The 22,162-nt window shown below is 40.3% G+C and overlaps 1 protein-coding gene across 1 annotated transcript in view; it reads right to left on the bottom strand.

Annotated features, from left to right (window-relative positions):
- LOC139739110 (2-oxoisovalerate dehydrogenase subunit beta, mitochondrial-like) overlaps window positions 1-22,162 on the bottom strand; it is an 86,977-nt gene that overhangs the window by 22,058 nt on the left and 42,757 nt on the right. The window contains exon 10 of the mRNA XM_071649728.1: window positions 19,614-19,791. Within this exon, the coding sequence (XP_071505829.1) occupies window positions 19,651-19,791 (141 nt within the window). The 3' untranslated portion in view covers window positions 19,614-19,650. The remainder of the gene's footprint in view (window positions 1-19,613; window positions 19,792-22,162) is intronic.

Here is a 22,162-nt window from a genome sequence, read left to right as displayed (position 1 = left end):
GGAATGCTCTCAAATTTTTGCCCAACATTTGGATCAAATGAATCTCGAAAGACAGACTGACAGTAATAATCAAACTTCCAAAATATTGCTGCTTGATATCAATTCCCTCATTTTCCAGACTATCTAAGAGTCATACTGTAAAGAAAATTAGTGGACATGGACATTAAGAGCATAATTAGTCTGATACAATGTACTAATGGCCAAATTCCCCACTTGCCAGCAATCAAACAAGCAGAAACAGAAAAAAATCAAACATTTTAAGATACCCTGAAGATTGTTTCCTTCTCATCAAAATGGACTGCTTGATAAATAAAACCAGGGAGGTGGGAACACCTCAACAAACAAACTGTACGACGAGATAACCCCTCCTATTACTGTACATGTACATACAGGTATGCCTCATCTCTTCCCTTTCAAATGGTTTTGCATTCAGGCATTTCAGCTTGATAGCAAAGAACCTTTTGGTTTATAAAGGGTTTGGAAACATACTTGTATTTCATGATCATCAAGTGATTATTTCTTGAAAGTCTAAAAGAAAAAATTTGATCATGTTTTCCCCAAACTTGGGGGAACAATGTACAGTTCTGCACTTCATGCAAGCTTTGCTGTTTTGTTCTGTACACAAGGTTAAAAATGTCATCTATTAATTAAAGCATTCCTCATACAGGTGGCTTGCAGTCAAGGTATTTCCCTTTTATCATAGAAGCTTGGAAAGAATGGAATCAGTGAAGGGGAGGTACAATAAATTATATGTACATGTACATGTGCACACACAACATGAACATTGCAAACAAGATGAACAACGATAATCGTATTTGCATGAGTGGAGAAAACAACAGTATTTGCAGTGTATTGTTGGTGCGTGATGGTCCCATCAGCAGCAGCCTTGCTGTAGGGTAAACTTACCTCTACACAACACAGTGGAAACATAAAAGCAAGCTTGACTGGTTCATATCTTTTTACTGGTCACGGTTTGGAGCTAGAGCAGCAAAGCGGAATGGGGACGAATACTTCGCTTATTATGATCCGCTGACAGAATCAAAACACCATCTGGTATTGAGGGAGGGGATGGTGGGGGGGGGGGCAATAGCAAAGTCAAATCAGGAAAATAGAAGGTGTCTATTTCGTTTTATTTATACAGGGTGGCCCCGTTAGTAATCAAGTACTGTTTTCCATAGTGAAATAGAATCACAGCATCTTGAGATACACTATTAGTAATATGATTTTCGTGCAAATATATATGCTGGTATGCACATACATTGTAATTACTTATCATCAAACTGAGAAACTACTTGTAGAGATGTAACGTTACGACACTGACAGTTTCATGAACAATTTGTGTGCATATGAATACATACATACATACACACACATAAATATACTCAATTATACATAGGCCTACACACAAACATACACACGTACATACATTTGTACACACATACAGACGGACAAACATTAATGCACTTATCAATTCATTGAGATGTAACATATCACAAGCTTTAATATTGAGACTACTTCAGAAAGAGTAAAATCTCAAAGCATAAGATTTGGTAGTCTCATTTTCATCAGGTTAGGCCTTAATTCCACTAGTTACCTACCTGGGACAGTACAATTACCTAGATACCATATTTGATCGGATGAACTATAAAAGCAACTTTGACTTGCCTTTCTTCAAATTTCGTATTTCTTTATTCACAGCTACACTAAATCTCACTCTTCAGCAGTAACTGGAACCCCTTTTATACTGCACACGACTTTAAGCTCGCTTCTGAAGCGAGCTAAATTTAGCTCGGGCTAAATCTTTTATACTGCCAATCTCGACCACCCAAGGTTACGAGCTATCGCTCCCCCCCCCCCCCCCCTACTCCCCATCAGCCTGCGAAAATTCAAATATAGTTTTCATGCATACTTACGAGTATGAATTCAGTTCCATTGTTATACGTTACTCGCGAAATTCAACCAGTCATGAATCGGCATATATAATAGTGTACGTACTGTGCCGGTCTATTTTTTTTTTCTCACGATTTAATCATGTATTGTCTGCTGTAATGCTAGTTCAAAAAGTTCACTGTGAGAGTTTTACCGAACAGTGAACAGTGACAGCATACAATACTACACCAGTGCATGTGATACGTAATACAGTGTGCCGCAGGCAACAGCACAGCAGTATAAAACATACATATTGGCAACCCAGAAGCGCCGTACACACTTTCCAGTCACGGGTCAGTGAATTTAGCTCGAGCTAACTTGAGAAACCTTTTATACTGACGTTAGCTTGGACCTGAAGCGGACCTGATCCACTCCCCTAGAGCGGGCTAACTTTAGCTCAGGCTAACTATTTTTCGACCTTTTAAACTGAGAGTTAGCTCGCTTCAGGTCCGCACCTGAAGCGAGCTTACGCCAAGTACAAAAGGGGTAATAGCTGATTCACATCTCTCCATGCAAGCTGATAGGAAGCATGATTACACTGACACATCTCGGAGAAGAAAACAAACAAGGCATACCTAATTTTATCCCTTATTGCTTCCCTTGAAAAAAAAAAAAGCTACTTTGTTGGTACTTCAGCTCAGATTGATTACTTTCCTCATTGCATAAGTTGCCATGATTGTAAAACAAGGTCCAATTGCTTCCCAATTGGCAGCAAAACACACCATCATTTCACACATCCACACTACCTCTTCTTACAATCAAAGTACCTGCAACATTATGTCTGGTCATGATATGACTCAGGTTCCCTTACTAACTTGAGACCTCTTGAGCCGAAAAAAGTGACATGGCCTCCGCAAAAAAAGCTTCCCCCTTTAAACAACTAAAGAGAACTTCATTGGACAAGAGTGGAATGATAGACTAAGTGCCTGCAACACTATCTGGATGATGGCTGGAAGGGAAAGGAATATTTTGAATGTTCCTTTCAAAGAGCATGAAGCATTATCAAGGGAGGATATTTAACCCGTTCCTTAAATACAGGAACCTGATAGACCAGGTTCCAGTGGAGTCAACTGATTTATGGGAACCTGGTATACCAGGTTCTCAAAACGTAGACAAAAGTGCCTGCATTTGTGGTCTAAATTCATGTTCATTTGTGTTATGCTACCCGGAAAAATGGTGCTCTATTCATACCTTGCATCTGATTGATATCTTCATTGTTCAATGGCACATGTAGCTGACCGAGCACGAAAAAAGGGAATAAATGTACTGCTTCACTGCTTTCACCAACCTGTTCATTTTCTGTGAAACTGCCAAAAAAAAAAAAAAAAAAAAAAAAAAAAATCTTGTTTGGGGGCAATTGAAGGCTCTCAGAAAATTGTAGGAGGAATGGATTAATTTCTCACACCAAGTTGGGATATTCATGACCTCACCAAAACAACATATCAAACCCTGAGATTAGGACATAGGCCTATATCTTTGGGTAATGCAGACATCAGAAGCTATCATCTACTGTAAAACCAGAAATTTTTGGGTGCATGAGACTTTTACAAATTCCTGAAGCAGCCAAGATTTGTGCAAGTAACAAGCACACAAACATTTTTCTCTACATAACACATTAAATGCCAGTGGCAATTTGCGAAAGTTTCATGCCGTGAAAAAGGCAGTTGGCTCCAATTCACAATAGTTTCATGCTGTGAATGTTTCAGGTTTTACAGTATTCTAGATTTTCAAACCCCAAGGTTTGACATACACTGTAGTGTACATTCCTAAAAACAAAAGTTATCTCCTTAGTATGGTCTATCCCAGGTACTTTGATGATCTACATTGCAAATATGTACGTGTACCGGTATATTTGAAATGCTGAAGAGATTATAGCACAGAAGATTCAAAATGTCATATTTCAACTGTTTTAAATACAATTGTGGTATTTTTTTTTCCACAAAATTTTTCATATGAATGTGGAAGAGACAGAGATAAGATTGGGTCAAAACTTCAGCAATTTTTTTTTTTACTATGGTACATCAATACAGAAAATATGGCTTTCTGTTGTTGCTTTTTTAGCTCACTTGAGCCAAAGGCTCAAGTGAGCTATTGCGATCACTCTTCGTCCGGCGTGCGTCGTGCGTAAACTTTTTACAATTTCATCTTCTTGAGAACCCCATGACCGATTTTCACCAAACTTGGCAGGTAGCATCCCTAGGGGATAGGATCTCAATTTGTTCAAATGGGCACCATGGCCCACCTGGGGGCCGCAGGGGGGGCCCCCAAACCCCCTAAAATTAAGGAATCTTTAAAAATCTTCTTCTCTATTAAAAACCAGAAGTGATAGGGCTTAGTTAATACTATGAGTTAGTACATTGATGACTGTAGTTTCAAGTTTGTTCATGGGGGAATCAGGGGTGCCCCCCTCGGGACCCAGGAGAGGGGGGTTTGGAGGGGTCCTAAATTGTACATTTTCATCTTCACTTTGAGATCCCCATGTCTGATTTTCACCAAACTTGGTAGGTAGCATCCCTAGGGGGATAGGATCTCAATAACCTCAAATGGGCACCATGGCCCACCTGGGGGCCCCCATGGGGCCCCCAACCCCCGAAAATTAAGGAATCTTTAAAAATCTTCTCTAGAACCAGAAGTGATAGGGCTTAGATAATACTATGAGTTAGTACATTGATGACTGTAGTTTCAAGTTTGTTCATGGGATTGGTGGAATCAGGGGTACCCCCCACCCCCCCTTGGGACCCAGGAGAGGGGAGTGGGAGGGGTCCTAATGGGGCCTAAATTGTACATTTTCATCTTCACTTTGAGATCCCCATGTCTGATTTTCACCAAACTTAGCAGGTAGCATCCCTAGGGGGATAGAATCTCAATTACTTCAAATGGGCACCATGTCCCTCTTGGGGGCCCCTAGAGCCCCCCCCCCCCCCCACCCCCATTAAGGAATATTTAAAATCTTCTACTCTAGAACAAGAAATGATAAAGCAAAGTTACTAACATGAGTTTGTACATTGATGACTTTAGTTCCAAGTTTGTTCATTGCAGATCCAGGGCTGCCTGCCCCCCCCCCCCCCCTCCCACTCCCTGGAGTTGAGGGGAGGGGGCATATGCAGACCTAAGTTTCCAATGTTCTCAGGTAAGAATGTGCAAGAATGCATGGAAGGTGAAATTGCAATACTCAGGTGAGCGCGTGACACCCGGGTCTCTTGTTTTTTTTGGGAGGGGCACCAAAGGTGTGATATGCATTTACAGCATACAGGAAGAATTCAGTCTATGCCGTTATTTCTAAAGTGTGTATCATTTTTAGATATGTTTTTTTTTTTTTTTTTCAAATGCATGTATCTTATAGTGAATGTATAAAAATACATCTGAAAATCTTAAAGATTGCATCAAGAAGTTTGAAAGTAATGTGCTTTACTCTGGGTGTCCAACCTATTTTTGTCAGTATTAACAAATGTAAACGCAATGTGGGTTTGATCAAAGGTCCTTGATAGGAGATAGAGAACTGAAATTTCTCTGGTTTGAAGAACTCTAGATGCTTTATAAGAACACACACAAAAAATGAAGTCCTGACAATGGCAATGATCATGGTAATTTGGACATGCTGCTGAGTATTGAAATTAATGATGATTTTTCAGTATCCACATTAATGCCTGTTACAGCTAAACTATTGAGTAGCAATTCTACCTTTGATTGCATTGTGGGATTTAAAAGAAAAAAAGAAAAAAGAAATAACACCCTGTTCACCCACACTGGTATCTTAAAACAGGTTTAAAGATGCGTAGACCCAGAAAACGGACTTGTGGAAATGGGTCATAGCATAGGGGCTAAAGAGGGGTCGATAGCATAGGTGTCTGTAGGAAGCTTGCGCCGTCCGCCCACGTACTACGCCTTCGACTTAACCACCGGGTCTATGTGTCTTTACAACAAAATTGAGACAAACTGATTTTCGCATCGCAATGCAGATTGCGCATAGCAACCTTCCTTGCTTGCGTCGTGCACACATCATTTTTATCACAAATGCTTATTTTTGGTGCCTGTGAATGGGCTTTGTGACTTGAATAGTCTCACCTGACCTGACAATTCTCTTCTCGCTCTTCTTGCAATCACTACATCTAGAAGGCCTTTGACAAAGCCTAACACCTCTTCTGCCCAATATGTACCAAACTGTACTTTGCCTAATGCTTTTACATTTCACCATTGTGTGGAATACAAAATTTGTATTATATGATAATGATGATGATAAACAGCATTTCCATTTGTATAGTGCCATTTGTCTGCAAACAACATTCACAGGCCCACGTAAAAACACATTATTCATAGAATAGGTGGTAAAGACAGGTCTTTATTTCAGATTTCAAGATTCTCACAATTCTAAAGTCGGACTGATAAAGAGTTCCACAGACATGGAGCAACCAAAGAGAAGGCTCTATTCCTTCTATAGGCGGGTCTATTGCGCTTTTTACACTTGCAAATTTTGGCTTAGTCCTGATGAGGCTAAGGGGGGCCTTAGCCCCACCGTTGGTTCCAGACTTTCCTTAGCCCACTTTCTGTTTACACTTGTTTTTGCCAAAGTGGGCTAGCCCCATCGATAATCCCGTACTATCTGGCCCTGCAAAAAAGCAGGGTTAGCACCGCAATTGTGGTACTAACCCCTTAATTGCGGTGCTAACCCTGCAACTGCGGTGCCAATCAAGCGAGTGTAAACAGAACGAAGAAATAATGCGGGGTTAAGCGACGGAGATGAAGCCCAAATCCCACTGACCAATCAGAAAGTATGGGACTAAGAAACACAAGTGTAAAAAGGTCTGTTTTCTCTTTAACCCGGGACAAGAGCTTAGTACGGGATTTATTGGCGAGTGTAAAAAGCTGAAAAAATTGGTACGGGATTAACAATAGTCCTGGGTCAGAGAAAGTACGGGGTTAAGAAACACAAGTGTAAAAAGGGCTTAAGGCACTTTATCCTTGAGCCTGTTTGCTGGGACTTGATTTGAGCATCTTGCCCCTCCCCTCTCCTCTTAAACCAATCGCTTCAAAACTGTGCTCAGTCAAGGGACAGATGTAACTTTGTGGACGGGAAATTGGCTGGAGTTTGGCCAAGGTTTTGGCTATCGCCACCCTGCACCTTGAACGCCTTGAGCCACACAAAAATGGGGGTGAAACATCCTAACCTATTGCTGTGAACAGGTGACCGTCCGCCCACTTTCCGTTGATTCACACAGTAGCTGCTATCACCTCAAGCCAGACTCACACCCCAAGAGGCACCCTACACTGAGAGGCCCCCAAGGTCACGCTCTACCTTTAAAAAAGGTTCTCTCTTCACTTCTCTTTCAGGCTTGCCCACAGTTGGCCTCCTATGATTCGTTGACTTTGCTTACTTTCTTTAAAGATCCCATTTACCTTTGGGAACAGTGATTTTAAAAAATGTTCAAGATCTCTCATTTGATGCATAATCATTATGTGTAGGTCTGTTGTATCACGAAACATCCTACCATATAACATTTTTGCACTAAAGCCTGAAATATAAGGAGATATCAGTGTTTTTCTCATTGAACCATAATTGTAGAAGGTTTAGTCTGGTAACATTCTTATCATAACTATTGTTCACATTTTGTCTCTCTAACAATACTTGACATTGGTTATTCGGATTCAAATTTTTATAGTGGTTGTTTCTTTCCCAAACTCACATTTTGGACCTATTTCAAAGCACTAATGCAGGCTTTTTGTTCCATCTGCAAATGGTAACTTATGCCTTTAAAGGCAAATGAAACCCAAATATATATGTGACTTGATGTTATGCAACAAAATCCGCAGAACACATCAGCAAAGTTTGAGGAAAATTGGACAATATACACATCAGCAAACTTTGAGGAAAATTGGACAATATGTTCAATAAAGTAATCATGAATTTCAAAAGTTATGGCACAGCCAAGCTGGATGGGAAGACTAAAAACATTGTGATGTCACATACAAGTGTATCATGTACGACAGTACAGAGAAATTATGAAGAAAATTTAATTTTAACACAATTTCTCTCATCTAGCATAATAAAAAGCACTTGACTTTCCTCTTTCAAAAAACAGGGGGAATGATATTACCCTAATGTCAGTAACAAGTCAAAGAAATTTATACTTTCCATAAAAATCAAATTTTGGGGAATTCTCTTTACATATTCATGTAGCTGTACATATGTGACGTCAAGAGCTAAAGTAGTCTTTTCCAGCGATGGCTGCACCGATACTTCGCAAATTCATAACTTTTCAATGGATTGTCATATGTACCTCACTGATGTGTTCTACTAATGTTGCTGCATTCATGCAATTGACATATGTTTGCAGGGATGCCAGTGGCAAATTGCTCTTGGGCCGGAAATTTTTTTTGTGAACGAAATTGATGTGCGCGAAGCGCACATCACGAGCGCGAAGCGCGAAGTCCCTTCGGCCGGGGTCCAGGGCCCGCTTAAGAGCCCTGGAAGCTCTGGGGTTCTTAGATGCTCTCTGGTGCAATCTGAGCATTTCTGAGGGCTTTTCTTCCCTCAAATCTAATCCAGAGAAATGAATTTGTAGCAAAATTAAAGAAGTCCTAGTGCCGTAAACTCCGTAGTTTTGCTTCGTTCAGCTGACTCGATCGACTCACCATACTCTCTCAGCGCTGTAGCTATAGCGAGAGTGCAGCATGATCCATGCACCGCACTATATCGCCTAGAAACACCACACGTTGTTCGATCGCGATCGCACATGCTGGTATAACGCTTTCCAGACAATAATGTGGTCGTATTCTAGAAAAAAAAAAGGAATTTGTAGCAAAAATAAAGAAGTCCTAGTGCCGTAAAATCCGTAGTTTTGCTTCGTTCGGCTGACTCAATCGACTCACCACACCGTCTCAGCGCTGTAGCTATAGCGAGTGCGCAGTATGATCAAGGAGCTTCGCAAGCTCCTTGATATGATTCATGCACAGCGACCGCACATAGTACATCGCATAGAAACACCACACACTGTTCGATCGCTATCATCGCACGTGTTGCATGTCCCAACTACCAGCAGCAACATCGCGCTAGTTTTGCATGACAGTCGTTTTATGATATTCTCATGCCCAAGTATATGCGAAACATACTACGGAAATCGTGAAAGTGAATGTCCCGTAAGTTTAAATGATCATATTTTTTCGTTTTTCTTTCTTTCTTTCTTTGTTTCTTTCTCGTGTTTTCCGGCTTTCCCACACAGACGGAAATAATATCACGAAGCCGGAAATTGGACACCAAAATATGAAAAAGCCGGAATTCCAGCTATTGCCGGAAAACTGGCATCCCTGTGTTTGGGTTTTATATTCCTTTAGGGAATTGGTTTTTAGATGTTGTCCTATGATTTCTTTGTTTGTACATATGCTTTACTTCCTAGGAAATGTCATTCTTGGCGAACTAGAAATGTCACTATCTACCATCTACAAGGATTATACTGAGCAGGGAGGTGAGGAAAACCTTCCTGTACTGAGCAATGTTGTACATCACTCTCCACATTTTCCAAACTCGGCAGTCAACTGTGGTGCAATTTTCCAAGTTTTGCTGCCACCTAATCTTGTGTAAAGCTGGATGCAGTGTTGATCTGAGATCTAGTGTTAACCTGTTGAGGACGGACTGATTTTGCTACAACACGCATTTCCCATAGACACATGCCCGAGTATACTCGGGACTCGTCCTCAACGGGTTAATGTTGAAGCCATCCAAGCATGCATGTTATGCTTGCTCTGTTTTCCAGTATAAAGAGATGCAGAGATTCCTTTTAATACTGTTGTATTAAAACAGATTTGTTATGCTGTATCCAAACACACTGTCTTTACATTCGTCTCGCAATGAAGCGTGACTAGAATTAGGGCTGGAACAGAGAAAGGATTAAAGTTAAGATAATTCTTGGTTTGAGCCTTAATTCCTGTTTCAATGGCGTGTATACTGAAAAAGCAGCCATGTATGTCATCATAAACATTATCCTACAATGTAGATGTTGAATCCCCCATCCCCATTGTAGAAACCTAGTAAACCGACAGCCTAAATTCGGACAGTAATTCAGAAAAAGATCATTTAAATCCACAAACTCAGCCCAACTGAACTTTTTTTTATTTATGGACCAATAATGCATGCCAGCAGGTATAATGTACTTATTTTGCAATTACTAAAATATACTATTACATCTGTTTTTGCGAAGCACTATTCAAGTCTTAGTGAATGATGTCTAAATTTGTTTCTCATAACAGCCCAGTCAGGACCTGTGTAAATATTACATTTTTAATTCCCTCTTGTTGTCCTTTGGCATTATGTGACGGATCCCAGTGTCTATATGGTTGCCTGCCATTGAATGCAAATATTAAGGTATGTTTAGCTAAACAGTGCCATGGTGTCAGTGGGATGACAGTGAATGATCACACGTGGGATGGTGCAAGATTTCATTTCAGGTGAAAGATAGGGGAACTCTATTCAAGGAGGAAACGCTGAGTTGAATAGTGCGTCTCATCTTTCACCAAGTGTGAAATCTTGTTTCGTTACATGAGTAGAGACCTTGCATGGTATACTATCTGTTTTTACACAACACCACAGACATGAACTGATGTGGCAAACACTGATTCTTGAAAACATTATACAGAAATGGCAACCATTCTGCACAAAAGACAAATGGTCTTACAATATACCATGTGATGTGACATAGCTTTGCGCAACAGTGATGGGTTGTTGTTTACAGCAAAACAACTGACTCAGTGCACACTTGTAACCGGCAGCAACACCATGCGGCAAAGGATGTTTTGCAACACAGTCATGAACAAAATTAAGACATTGCTTGAGTAATTGTGGACGGTTAAACGAGTGACTGAATGCGTGCTTGTAACTTCCTTGAGTGCATGAAGCAAAGGCATGTGTGTATTGTAACATCAGAGACATGTAATGCTGCAGAAACTATGCAGTTGATTATTAAAGAGCACAAATAAATGTACATGTAAATGGTGATCATAGCTGGGCAATATCCAAATTTGCTTGACAAAAATTGGACACTCTATAGCAACACTGCAAATGGTACTTTTGAATGTATATGTGATGTAATGGGGCAATTGACCAATCAGATAGCTAGAATCTTGTAGATGTTGCATAATAATATACCATGGTTGTGTAACAGCTTTGCATCTCTTACTCAACACATACACTGTATACCTGCTAGAACATGGCCAATTATGTACAAAGCCTATGGAGACTTGAGAATCCTGTAGAGATGGGTCTGTAGTTGGTTGGTTAGTTAGTTAGTTAGTTAGTTTGTTTGTTTGTTACCCACGCCGATGAAAATCGGCAGGGGGTTATGTAAAGGGTTCCGTATGTTTGTTTGTTTGTTTGTTTGTTTGTTTGTTTGTTTGTTTGTTTGTTTGTTTGTTTGTTTGTTTGTTTGTTTGTTTGTTTGTTTGTTTGTGTACAAGATAACAAGAGAACGGGTAAACGGATTTGCACGAAATGTTCACGGAATGTTTGGATAACGACAGGAAAGAATCGATTAGATTTTGGTGATAATCGGTTGACCCTTGCAAATTCTGTGTGACCTTGAAGTTTTGACCCCATGGTATAGTGACCATTCCGAAAATTTCCCGTTTCTCACTTTGCGATTTTCCGCTACCATACGAAGACATAAACTCCCCAACGATCCGACTTCGCTGCTCAAATGTTCGTAAGAATTCCGAAATTTACGTTTAGGCCTATTTGAGGGACTATGTCCTTCTAGATTTATGAAAGTTCGTTCTCCGTCATCACAAACTGGCTCGGTCGCAGTCACACTGCACGATATGCGTGCTCAATGTCAATGCGTGTGCAAGGCCGCTGAAAATGCATCGCGCTCTACACTGTTGGTGCAAAATTGCACCGGGGACGTTGCGGCGCTCGTTGGTGGCCGAATACTGGTGCAGTAGACATTTGCATTCAACCCTTGCATTGAATAATTCCCGTAGACACTAATCATAGGGATAATTGCCTAGGGGGTACGTAAATTTTGTTTTTCTTTTTTTGCTTTTGTGGATACCATCAAAGATCGTACACTCATACGACCTTTGATATTTGATGATTTTTCAAATTAACATTGATTGTTTTTTTCGTTGGAGGAGCATTTTGCTCGGTCGCAGTCACACTGCACGATATGCGTGCTCAATGTCAATGCGTGTGCAAGGCCGCTGAAAATGCATCGCGCTCTACACTGTTGGTGCAAAATTGCACCGGGGACGTTGCGGCGCTCGTTGGTGGCCGAATACTGGTGCAGTAGACATTTGCATTCAACCCTTGCATTGAATAATTCCCGTAGACACTAATCATAGGGGTAATTGCCTAGGGGGTACGTAAATTTTGTTTTTCTTTTTTGCTTTTGTGGATACCATCAAAGATCGTACACTCATACGACCTTTGATATCATCACACTCTCGGCTTGCTATAATCAAAATATCCCGCAAGAAAACGGCGTATTTCTCGATTTTTAGCGCTTTTTCCGCGACCTGTCGCGTAGACAATACTCTTAAAACTGGACTTAATTCGCGCGCGCTTGGAAAAGTTCCGATTCTGCACTTTTGACGGTGGAATTTGGGATTTTCGATGGATTTTTGGAGGAGACTTAAGGACTTTCCTGTACGTGAATGAGTGTTAATACCGTATGTGTAATTATGTGATTTGCGTGTGATGTGACTGTAGAACTAAAGATCGTACACTTCAGTGTACGATCTTTGGTAGAACTCACTGGCTGGTGATAAAGCACACTGGCAATTAAGTGGCCGAATTCTGGTAGATGACCGAATGCACATTATGTTTACCCCGACTTTGTACTTAGGCGTGGGTCTGCCGCCTTTGACGGCCCCTCTCTAGTTTGTTTGTTTGTTCGTTTGTTAACTTGTCTGTCTGTTTTCATTTTCCATCTGACGAGATTGCTTGACAGCCCATATGCAGCTGCACTAGCTGAGCCCTGTTGCATAAAACAATGCAATCAAACATAAGTGAAAAAGATCAAGCATATTAATGTCAGATATTAGCCAATCAGAATTGAGTAATCAGAGACCTTGAGTTTGATTTTCTGGCTTACGTTTGATCTCCACTTTCATGCAACAGGGCCCTGGTCTTCCATCAGGTCCAGTGGTGAGAACTTGGGGTGGACCACTTCATTGGGCTACTGTATGCACGCCTCCTGCTCTATGCGATGAATGATTGGAGAAAGATCTCTTAAGTGTGTGAGTTGTGATTTGCTCATCACTCATTGGAGATCTTTCTTGAAAGAGGAGTATTTTGCATGGTAGGGTGATAGTGCACATTGCAGTTTGTTGAATGTGGTAGCTCCACAAGGAAATATGATAAGGTCGGTGAGAAGGTAGCCTTTTGACAAGGCCTCGTGGCTGAAGATTGAGACTAAGGGTGTGTTTACGCTCAATTTGCGAAGGCAGAATCAGTGTTTTGAAACACTGATTCAAAACGCTGATTCAAAGCGCCGTTTATTATTTATTACTATTTATGCTCACTTTCTTTGAGAGAGTTGGAAAGAGCGTTTGCGATTGCTTCGCTGACCTCAGCAGAGGCAGGTCAAATTGGGGCACGTACTGTGATCGGTGGCCTGGCCTGGGAGAGCAGCTGGGAAAGACATGCGTATGCACAGTACATGGGAAAACTGCACAGGCCAGGGTAGCTGGCTGGCCGGGCGTGCGCTTTTTCACGTGAACCGGAAAGGCATTTAGATGACGTCACTCTAAACGCGTTTAGAAACGCTGTTGCGTTCATGCTTCCCCGTCAAACGTGATTAGTCAGAAACGCCGATCGTAAACGCACCTTTTTGTGCATTTTGGATCGGCGTTTTGAATCAGCGTTTCTATCAAGATGAGCATGAACGCAACAGCGTTTTGCACTAATCACGTTTCAAAAGCCTGATTTTGGCCCCCAAAATGGAAGCATAAACGCATCCTAACTCGCCACACCGAGAACTGCGAGAAACGAGTGAACGCGAGACCGAGTGGCGCAGCCACGAGGCCTTTGGAAACCTGGGTTTTATTCCCTACCGCCTCCCGACGAAGGCGAATATGAATTACTCTTACATATATTCATGAGTCAGAGCACAGCTGGTATGCTAATGAGGACATGTCAAAGCTGCGCTGGCAATGCAGGCAGCTACGGATGAGCGATCCGCCGACATGCATACCTATGCATATTCATTGGATGCGACGGCGTGGTGACAATGCGGTCGCTGATTGGCCGCTACCCTATAGGGTAGCAGAATCGGCGAGAAACAAGGCTCAAGATAAGAAATTCATGTAAGGTTTCAAAAGGCCTCGCGGCTGCGCCGCTCAGTCTCACATTCACCCGTTCTCTCGCAGTTAGTCTCTTTCACAGCCACGAGACCTTGCCAAAAAAGGATAGTGAGATGGGACTAAGGTGACAAAAGTACACCGGGTGGTACGTAGAATAGCGACTTGTGGCAACTACCCTCATATTTGAAACCCACTGCTATTTGCAATGCAACACACAATGTTCTTATGATGCAAATCTTCTTTTAAAGGTACTGTTTATCATTGGGAGTGGTGATTTTAAAGATGCTCGAGTTATCACATTTGATGCATATAAGTAGGTCATCAGTTGTATCACAAAACATCTTACCACATAAAAATTTTGCAATAAAGCCTAAAATGTAAGGAGTTATCACTATTTTTCTCACTAAACCATAACTGTAGATGGTTTAGTCTAGACACAATGCTATTAACTATTGCTCACATTTTTTTTTTTTAAACATTTAACAATACTTAACATTCATTATACTGATTAACTTTTTACACTGGCTGTTTCTTTCCCTCACTAACATTTGAGATACATTTGAAGCACTAAAGCTGAATGTTTTTAGAGTGTGTGTGTGCAAATGGTAAATTGTGTCTTTAATCCCTCTCCACTGACCAATCTATTCAGCAATACCAGGCACACATAGTTGAATGCAACAATATCATAACATCAGTCACTATACATTAAGTAGATGGCTTACAACTGAGTCAACTTTGAGAAAGTTGAATTCTCTACAGAGTACAGCAACATTACAAACTGATTGTTATGGTGGATATCAATACATTCAGTGATTTCCACGTGGTCTGTGTCCCATTTGCTTTGCAAGAGTATACCGGTACTTTTCTAATGCATACACTGGTTCACATACTGAGGGCCAACTACACTGCTTTTAATACAGGGATGATATTGAGGTTTGCTAAGGAAATCAGAAATCAAAATTTTTAGGTGATTTTGATACTTGGAAAAAGCAAAATGTGTGTAGACTTGAGAAAAAAAAATCTGAAATCAGATTCAAATCTACAGAATATCATGCCTGTAATACTATGCTCCCATTAATAATTTGCTGCTCCAATTCCTGATTCTCATGAACTCAATGACAAATAGCACAAACTGATCAACCGACGACAAAGAAATTTGATATGGAATGTTGGCGTAAATCTTGGGATGAACTTTTAGTTCAGTGCTCTCAATTGTATGATAAAGCTACAAAATCCCCACTTGATTCATTCCATAAATTAACTTCTTCACATCATTCAGTTACACATCACACTCTGTGGTACAAAGTGTATTGCACGTATTTGGGATTTCCACACATCTAACTTGAAAATTTTGCCAGAAAGAGAGTGTATCGCTTGCAGTCTTCATCTAGCAGTCAATGCACTAACATAGGACAAGGATAGTGGTGTGGTATATGTGTAGCTGGCAGTGTCCAGACCACGCAAGTGAGATGGAAGGGCAATCCCACAGACCTGGCTTACTTCTACTGGTGGTACAGTAGGATCTGTGGGGAATTCCCACTCCTGCATAGGGTCTGCATGAAAAAGTCTGATCTTCACCTGGAGCTCAGATGCACGACCTTGCAGTTATTTTAAAAACTGCTTTTAAAATGCCATCAAATATTTCGTCAAGGATATAAAGCATCATGACAAAAGAACAGGAAAGTAATCTCACCTCAAAATACAATACCTTCCATGGGACCTTCTCATGGCAAGGCTAGTTCATATACAGAATGTTCTATATAAAGTCCTAGTGCTGTGTTGATGCCATATAATAGTTAGATACACACGCTGTTCCTAAACTTAAAGTTTAGGTCGAAAACTTAACTCTCGCTTGTAGTTTAGCACCTTGTGGCCACACTCGAAAGTTAGCAATCTTAAAGTTTAGTTGATGATTAGAACCACGAGACATCTTAGGGTTTACGCTCTCTCCACGAGCCACAGGGGGGGGGGGGGGGGTCCCCACTAGTAGTTTTGCTCAGTGTGGACACAATAATCAATAAGCTTGTGAGTTAGCATGAACCTCGGGTCTCGTTTGCTGCGTTATTTTGTATGGCCATAAGGTCATCAAGCAAAGACTCTGCACTTCGGTTGTAATCATCGAGTGGGGCTCACTCAAAAGTTGTAACTTAAAGTTTAGGTTCGAATGTGAACCCGCGTCAATCACGAATGGAGTTAATCAACGACAGTTAAATTTTCAATCTAAACTTCAAGTTTGGCAACTGTGTGTGAATGCAACTAATGTAATTTAGTTTATCAGCATACATGTTGCTCTACCAGATTATCAAAACTGCATAGGAATGGTCATTGAGGAGGAGAAAAGTTGAGAGGTCTAGTAAGTGATAATGAAGCAACTCTTTATTCCCTTACGCCTGAAGTCAACGAGTTGTTGCAGTTTTAGTAGTAGACATAAGAGTAGTGCAAACATATATGTACCAAATGTGCACAAAACCTATTCTGAGTTTGATACCCCATTTTATACTGGGCACGACTTTTAGCTCGCTTCTGAAGTGAGCTAACTTTAGCTCGGGCCAAGTCGTTTTATACTATCATTCTCGAAATGCTTACAATGGTCTAATCCTGTTAGGTGATAGATTGAAATGAAAATGTTGTGGTTGTGCATGATAACAAAACACTTCCCACACAGCACAAAAAAAAGAAAAGAAAAGAAAAAGAAAATGCACAGCCTTATCGTCAAGGTGATAACATGTCTAGAGGCCATCTAGACAATCCCTACCATATCAGGAAAAGTAAGAAAAACGTAAAACTAACAGGGCATTCAGACGCAAAAAAAATTTACACTAGAACGGTATAGCTATACGATGAATTTATACGTCTGAATGCTGACTAACGAAATTACGTATAAGGAAACGACGTATAGCGAAACGACGGTCAGAGCATCGTTTCGAATTAGAACTTGATAACGAATCAGCATTCCGTGTGCGTCTGAACGTATGGCGACCATAGAATAATAGTATAAATGGGCGGGGCTTAATGGGAGCGCTTACGAAAGGTGACCCCACAGCTGTCACTCATGACTATAACAGCATGCGCAGTGGGAAACTGCACATCTATACGACGTGTCCCAGAACGGTTGAAATTAGTGTCTGAACGGTCTGTCGGCTATATGATGATTCTTTATACGTCGTTTCGTTATCGAGTTTTGGTATAAAATGGCATGTGTCTGAATAGGGGGTAAGATTTTTCCTAACAGATCAAAGATTACCACATTCACAGAGAGCCCTGAGGGCAAACATGGAAAGTTGGCATGATGCCAAACCTGGCTCCATCACTACTGGCACGATGCCAAGGGGGATGTTTAATATGATTTGTTTTTCTTTTCTGGATTTGATATGATTTCATATTTGATATATCTTATATTCGATATGATATACACACATGGAAGCTGGTTTTTCCTGTTTTTCACGGTTGGACATGTATTCGTATAGTTTATCTAGGCCTACATTGTATGTACAGCTGTATATCACCATACACATGTCGTACATGTATTTTTTCTTTTTTTGAAGTGCGATGCAATATTAATATGATAGTAATGATTAGTACTGTAAGGTGATGTGATATTAGATGAGTAGAATGTTTGTTTGTTTTTCAGAGGATATGTACAGTCGTATACATGTTTGCTTTTATAACCATTATTTTAACGTATGGTACTATAAATCCGCTGATTTAACGTTTCTTTCTATTCGTTGTGCTGCATGTGGAAATTTATTCTGTGCTAGTGCATGTATATTTGAATGTTTGCATTTATGTCTACATCAATTTAAATAATTTAAAGCACTAATGCTGGGTTTTTGCTTCTTCTCCAAATGGTAAATTATGCCTTTAAAGTACACACACATAGCTGAAGAATCTCTACTGAAATTGACCATTACAGATGAGTGGACACTTTGATGCACATACTCAGCGATGGTCCCCATTCATGGTTTTGAATGTACCCCAGTGGGCAGTGAACAAGGAATGATGCAATTACACCACATAAACATGTCTCTCCACACAACCTGGGTCCCGTTTTCTAAATATCAGTAACAACTGCCACCTTCCTATGACAAATTTGCTCTCAGCCAATCACATGCAAGGATTTCAGTAACTTATAACAACTATCACACCTTGTTATTGATAATAATTTTAAGAAACCGGGCCAACGTCAAATACTCTCTTCTGTGGGTGACACATGAAACAAGGGACCGACGTGTAGAACACTCCCACCCATTCATTTTTGTGTTCTTTTTAACATAACAACCCATATCACTTCATGTGAAAAAGAGGGGAAAAATCTGCTGAATTTGTCTGTTTTATAAATCCTCTGCAAAATGAGTTAACAGCATACAGCATTTTGCAGTTAATCACAGGTGATCTGTAATCTTCAGTGATTGGTTACAACCAGACAAATAATATGTACCACAGGAAGAGGTGGAGGAGGAAAACAAGAGGCAAGAGGGGATGAGGGGAAAGATCAAGGAGGAGAAGGGATTAGTGGAAGAATACGAGGTGGAGGAAAATGGGGAGAGGCGGAAGAAAAATGGCAGCTTTGATCGTACCAAAGAGGTTTACTCGCTGTCTATAGAGGGCAGATTGTGTCATCATGTCTGTGATCACAGAGGGCTGGAGTGCCCTACTTTGTAATGGTGGACTTCACTCCGCGTGCGTGTGCGCTGTGCGTGCTTTCCAGAATAATCATACGTGGCGTACTTGAATTTTCGAACTTCTATGCCAGTCCGCACTCCTTGATTTGGCTGTTCCTTGACTGCTCGTATGCTAGCAAGGAGCAATGTCCGCCATATGGGGTGAGCCTAGCCCCTCATGTCCCTCCGCGCATTCACAGAACAATTACTGTATAAGCCATATATTTCGCAAGTCTAAATTTTTGTGAATCAAGACTTCCCAACAATTTCGCGAGTGGTTAAATTCGCAATTGTGGAGTCCTGTACTGAATGGAGAAATTTGTATGCGTATGTCACATTCATCTCAGAATCAGAGACAATATTTTCGCATGTTATAAATTTCGCGAATAGCAGCTGACTCGCAAAAAATGTGTAAAAATAAAAACCTCACGAAATATTCCACGTATACAGAACACAGGGCGTAAGGCCAATATTAAAACAGTCTAGTACCTACTTATATATCCTCTTTGGATAGGACACGACTTTGTCATCTACTACCGACAAAGTCCTGTCCAGGGGGGCATTTCATGAAGCATTTTGTCAGATATTTTTTCTGACAAACTGTCATAAGCTACCGAAATCATGGCATCTGATTGGTAGAGAGCAACTTTGTCTGACAAACCTGTCAGATAAACCGCTTCACGAAATGCCTCCAGTACATCTCGTTGTTGGAAGTAATATAGCTTCCAGACTCACCATGCTGTTTAATTTGAGATGAGGACTGGGACGAAGACTAGTAGTTGATCATCTTTTTGATGGCATCCAGACATCGCCACTTGTCAGGGAGATAGAACGGTTCAAACATGTGGGGGAACGGGGAATCCCAGCCGCACACTCTCTGGATCGGTGACTCTAAGTGAAGGAAGCATTCCTCCTGGCAAAGCAAAGCAAACAAAACAAACAAATGAACAATATTAACTCTTGCCTCACATATTGATGAGAGTGATACATGGCTACATTCCAGACCTAGCCTTGCACGAGTTAACGCAAAGCAAGCTGATGTTATCAAATTGAGAGAAATTCAAACAGTGGAGTTTTCATAACATCATTGTACCTATAAAAAAGATATGATATCTTACTTTTTCACATTTTCATGAAAAAGTGACATTAGTATTTACCACATATGCAAATTAGATGAAGTGATACTACAATGGCTGAACTAGTCTTCTACTTACAATATGTATCTACACACTACTGGTAATCTCACTCAATTTGTGTTCATTTTTCATTTTGGCACGAATTCTAATAGATTGCTTGTTTGAAGCATTTTTTTTTTTTTTGGGGGGGGGGGGGGGCATTGGAAACAGAAAATAACCTGACATCCCTGAAATGTATCTTTTTATTGTGGAAATACCAATTTTCAAAGGGAAATGAAATTAAGAGAGAAAGTCATATTTAACGAAAATGCTAATATGACACAGACAAAAAACACAATGTGTAGTGTACTCCTGTTATAATGAACATGGTTATAAACAACAAATTTCCAAATACATTGCAGTAAAATTTAAGGACCAAAATCATCACCTAGATATCCTTATACACTTCATATGTTAGGATATACCGGTAATGAAATGTTGATATAACAAAAGAAAATGCTGGTTCAGCTGAATTTGTTGTAATGGGAGTCACATGTACAGTGTACTATGTTTCTTGGTAATTTGACTGTAAAGTTGCATTCCACAGATTCCTCAATATGTTTCATATGAAATATTGCTTTACTTTACATTTTCTCACAAGATACGTATTCTCTGATTCTGCTAAAAACCTTGCAAGGACTCTGTTTTTTTATTTTTTTCAGATCATCCAAGACAATGGTAGTCACATCCTTCAGAGAGGACTTTTATGTGTGTGCTCCTTTTTTTTTTTCAAATGAAATATCCAAGTAGGCAAGTGTGTGTGGGTGTGGGGCATGGTGTGGTGTGTGTTTGATGGTCACATTTAAAAAAAGAAAGACTTTTTATAAACTAAAAGCTAGCACTGAATACTTCAGAGCAATGATTTGTTTTCCCTAGCTTTAACTTTTTATGTGCCATGACATAAACCCCCTGTGTGCCACATTATTCTGAGACAGCAACGTAGTCATGCTTTCAGAAAAACACTTTGTTTTTTCAAATCTGTGTAAATTTTAAAGATTGCATTGCCCTGGACATGAAATCTGCAAAGTTGTAGAGAAAATGTGATCCTCTGCTTCAATGTAAACCATATGACAAGTCTAGGATTGTTTTCCATTCAAATGACCTGTATTACTGAAGAGACTTGATTTTGCACACAAAACAGTGACAGAAACTCAGAATTTACTTGCAAATCCAGTAGTGAGCACTGCTTGAAAGCCAATCACCACATAAAATGCAAGCTTCATGTCACAGGAATGGAATGACAAGAAGCGCTTTCATTGAACAGTGGCATTTGGCGATTTATTGATTGGTTTGGGCGAGTTTGTGCGTTTGAGTGGAATATGTGAACTTGGCATGCTGTCGACAGAGTCAGGTGTGCGAACGTGGCACATAAAGAGTAAAAGATTTAGTAAATGTAGTGCAGAATTTACATAAGTTGTTTGGGATGGTTTCAAATCTTTCCAATCAATCTAAAACTAGCAGAAGTTGAAATATTAACCATGGTCCCACATCTGTATGGCTTTAAGAAAAACCAGGGGGGGGGGGGTAGGAATATTCAGCCTGTCTCAGTATCACTCAAGGCGTCAATAAGCTAGGGGTACTACGAATGAAAGAAATCCATCTGATTTTAGTAATATCATATATTCTCCACTGGCCTTAAAAGGGTTGAAGACAGACCCCGCCTACAGTCCCAAGCTTTTCACCAGATACAGCCTCATAGGTAAACAATCTTATCAGCACTTATGTGATTGAACAAACACAGGGGCATCTTAAAAAAAGAATATGAAAACCTGTCAACACTGCTTTCAGTGAATGATTCTTATTGCAGCACACTGGTAGAAGAATTTGTTCCATGTAAAAGTCATCAGATGAACACATGCTTTCGTAGTCACTAGTTGTCATCCAACCAAAGCTCTGGAACAGGTTTCAATTCAGTTCATCATTATTTGTGTCCATTAAATGCATACTTTTTATAAACTGTTTACTCTTGGCAGAATTTTATGGTGCCATTTCCACTGATCAAAACACTGTAAATTTTGTTCCCCAGCTCAAAACAACAATTCTCTGAACTCCAGCCTATCTGATTATCAACCTGCTTATACTCATGTGAGAAACCAATGTTCAGACTGT

This window comes from Diadema antillarum, unplaced genomic scaffold, assembly GCF_040938485.1.
Source record: "Diadema antillarum isolate AM-2024a unplaced genomic scaffold, OU_Dant_1.0 seq00000783_RagTag, whole genome shotgun sequence".
In the NCBI taxonomy this organism is placed as follows: Eukaryota; Metazoa; Echinodermata; class Echinoidea; order Diadematoida; family Diadematidae; genus Diadema; species Diadema antillarum.
This window is presented reverse-complemented; position numbering and strand designations above follow the sequence as displayed.